Source organism: Babylonia areolata, chromosome 10 (assembly GCF_041734735.1).
Source record: "Babylonia areolata isolate BAREFJ2019XMU chromosome 10, ASM4173473v1, whole genome shotgun sequence".
In the NCBI taxonomy this organism is placed as follows: domain Eukaryota; kingdom Metazoa; phylum Mollusca; class Gastropoda; order Neogastropoda; family Buccinidae; genus Babylonia; species Babylonia areolata.
In genome coordinates this window covers 25,523,024-25,526,303 of record NC_134885.1, presented here as the reverse complement: position 1 = coordinate 25,526,303, position 3,280 = coordinate 25,523,024, and the positions used below count along the sequence as shown (strand labels likewise).

Genomic DNA, 3,280 nt, shown 5'->3' with positions numbered 1-3,280 from the left:
ACAATATGCCACCATATCTTTCAGGTCTTCTCTATCTATGCTATCCTCTATGACACTACGCTCTTTTGAATTATCTCTGCTGACAATTCCTCTGTTCCGTTCAGATGGCTAACATGTAAACAAGGTCAGTCCAAGTAGTAACATTGTTTCGTTTGCCCGTGAGTGTGTGTGTGTGTGTGTGTGTGTGTGTGTGTGTGTGTGTGTGTGTGTGTGTGTGTTTGTTTGTTTGATCCCGCGCGCGCGTGTGTGTGTGCGTGTTTGTTTGTGTGTGTGTGTGTGTGTGTGTGTGTGGGTGTGGTAAACACAATAATCTTTCGCAAATGAAAAAAAAACTCGACAAAGGCATTCGTGGTATCTTATTTTAATGTTGATTCATAATAACTGCCTTATAATAATACTGAATCTGATTAAAGGTATCACACGAGAAAATCATAAAAACGCATATGTATGATAAACCATTTACATATATCAACTGATTTAAAAATTACAAGCGAAATATAACAGCAATGACCATTATGCCTGCTGCCAACAACAAAATTGAGCAAATAACATTGTAATGGTATTGTATATTTCAACCTTTGAACCATGCATTATACCGACGAATGGACGTACACTATGAATAGCGTTTGAGTCTAAATCTTTTCTTCTTCTTTTTTTTTTCTTTGTGATTGAATAAAGGCGGTTATATACCTACAATCACTATCCACCAGAAAAAAGTGAAAATGTACATAAGCAGGCCATACATTACCAATGGTAATTTAGTTTAACGTTGTGTTTTTAAACTTCACGTGTACTGCTCTGTTGTTGGTTGTCTGCGAACCGGGTGTACCTGGATAACATAAAACAAACATGTTGATTTTTACCTCTAAACGTTTCACATGATTCAAAAACAAAGAAGTCTGCTTGCGAATGGTCCGTTACATGTACCCAACGTAACCGGTTCACGTGAAATCTTAATGTTCAACCTTGGGTTGTAGTAGGTGCTTCTTTCTTTCTTTCTTTCTTTCTTTTTCTTTTCTTTTAATGTTTTTTTGTGTTGTTCTTTATGGTCTACTTTGCCGTGTGTGTGTGTGTGTGTGTGTGTGTGTGTGTGTGTGTGTGTGTGCCAGTGTGTGTGTGTGTGTGTGTGTGTGTGTGTGTTCATGTCTGTTTTAGTTGTTTGTTTGTTTTTTGCTTGGAGTAGAAAATATTGGTTTACATGAATAAAAACATGGATGAAAACATATTACCGTCCAAAGTCTGCAAATTATTGTTGTTACTAAATGAAAAGGGAAAAAAAGAAACTGGGTAACAAAAGTGTGTAACATTATGCATTAATGTGTTTTTGTGCGTTTGGGAATGTGCATGCAAAGCCTCATTAATATCAGGTGGCAGACATTGGAGGAACACATAAATACGAGTTATATGTTTAGTTTCTATGGGATAAAGATATGAAAACACCCACCTTCAATGTCGACCCTTACATGCTGTTAAATAAAAAGAGGAGATCAAGGCCAACGGTCAGTGCAGGAAGGGAGGTGGGAGTGGAGGAGGTGGAGGAGGAGGAGGAGGCCGAGGGTGGAGTGACTAGAGGATCAAGGCCCACGGTCAGTGCAGGAAGGGAGGTGGGCGAGGAGGAGGTGGAGGAGGAGGAGGGTGGAGTGACCAGAGAATCAAGGCCCACAGTCAGTACAGGAAGGGAGGTGTGGGAGGAGGAGGAGGTGGAGGAAGAAGAGGAGGAGAAGGAGGAGGAGGAGGAGGAGGGTGGAGTGACCAGAGAATCAAGGCCCACAGTCAGCGCAGGAAGGGAGGTGTGGGAGGAGGAAGAGGTGGAGGAAGAAGAAGAGGAGAAGGAGGAGGAGGAGGAGGAGGAGAGTACCCTCATGGGCAGGACATCCTCCAAGGCCTGGTCGTTGGTCTCCCGGAGCTTCAGGAAGCACAGGGCACTGCCCAACATCAGGAAGGCCACCACGGCGTAAGGAATGGACGGATGGGACGTGTACTGCGAAAAGAAAAAGAAAATCAATCAATCAAAAAATAATGATAGGGATAAATTCAAGATGTAAAGAAATTTAACCATTCTTTTCTCACCCCGCCCCTTTATTGTTTAAACAAAATATTACAGGAAAGATGGAAAGAAATTCAATCATTCTGTTCCCACCCCATTTCCTTTGAAAAAAAAAATTCCAAAAAGATGGAAAATGAATTATCATCTTCTTCTTAACCCCACCCACTGTACTGCCAAAAACGTGAAAAAGATTCCAAGAAAGATGGAAAGAAATTTAACCATTTTGTTCTCACCCACACCCCCTTAAAACAAAAAAAGAGTAATAAAAATATTCGAAAGAAGACGGAAATGAACTTAATCAACCTTTTCTCACCACCGCACCCTTAATTTTTCTCATGATAAAAAAGACTAGACAGACAGTTAATCATCCGTTTCTCACCCCTACCATTTTAGTAAAATAAGATAAGAATAATCGAAAGATTCCATGAAAGATGGAAAGAAATTTAATCACCCTGTGCTCACCCCATCCCCTTAAAAATAAAAACAATAAAGAGAATCCAAGAATGATGGAAAGAAATTCAGTCATCGTTCTCTCACTATACCCCTTTTGAACACCATCTGTAGGAGACATGACCTACCAGGAACACCATCTTTAGGCGACATGACCTACCAGGAACACCATCTTTAGGAGACATGGACTACCAGGAACACCATCTTTAGTAGACGTGACCTACCATGAACACCATATTTAGGAGACATGACCTACTAGGAACACCATCTTTAGGAGAAATGACCTACTAGGAACACCATCTTTAGGAGAAATGACCTACCAGGAACACTATCCTTAGGAGACATGACCTACTAGGAAGAACACCATCTTTAGGTGACATGACCTACCATGAAAAAAACATCTTTAGGAGACATGACCTACTAGGAACACCATATTTAGGAGACATGACCTACCAGGAACACTATCCTTAGGAGACATGACCTACCAGGAACACTATCCTTAGGAGACATGACCTACTAGGAAGAACACCATCTTTAGGTGACATGACCTACCATGAAAAAACCATCTTTAGGAGACATGACCTACCAGGAACACTATCCTTAGGAGACATGACCTACTAGGAAGAACACCATCTTTAGGTGACATGACCTACCATGAAAAAAACATCTTTAGGAGACATGACCTACCAGGAACACCATATTTAGGAGACATGACCTACCAGGAACACCATCTTTAGGAGACATGACCTACCAGGAACACCATCTTTAGGAGACATGACCTAC

At 41.0% G+C, this 3,280-nt stretch overlaps 1 protein-coding gene across 3 annotated transcripts in view; it reads right to left on the bottom strand.

Annotated features, from left to right (window-relative positions):
• Positions 1-354: 354 nt before the first annotated feature.
• The window catches only part of LOC143286911 (organic cation transporter protein-like), a 29,135-nt gene continuing 26,209 nt past the window's right edge, over positions 355-3,280 (bottom strand). For all 3 annotated transcript variants that reach the window (XM_076594859.1, XM_076594858.1, XM_076594860.1), the window contains exons 11-12: positions 1,859-1,981; positions 355-829 (exon numbers count right to left, since the gene is read on the bottom strand). In XM_076594859.1, the coding sequence (XP_076450974.1) occupies positions 785-829; positions 1,859-1,981 (168 nt within the window). In that variant the 3' untranslated portion in view covers positions 355-784. The remainder of the gene's footprint in view (positions 830-1,858; positions 1,982-3,280) is intronic.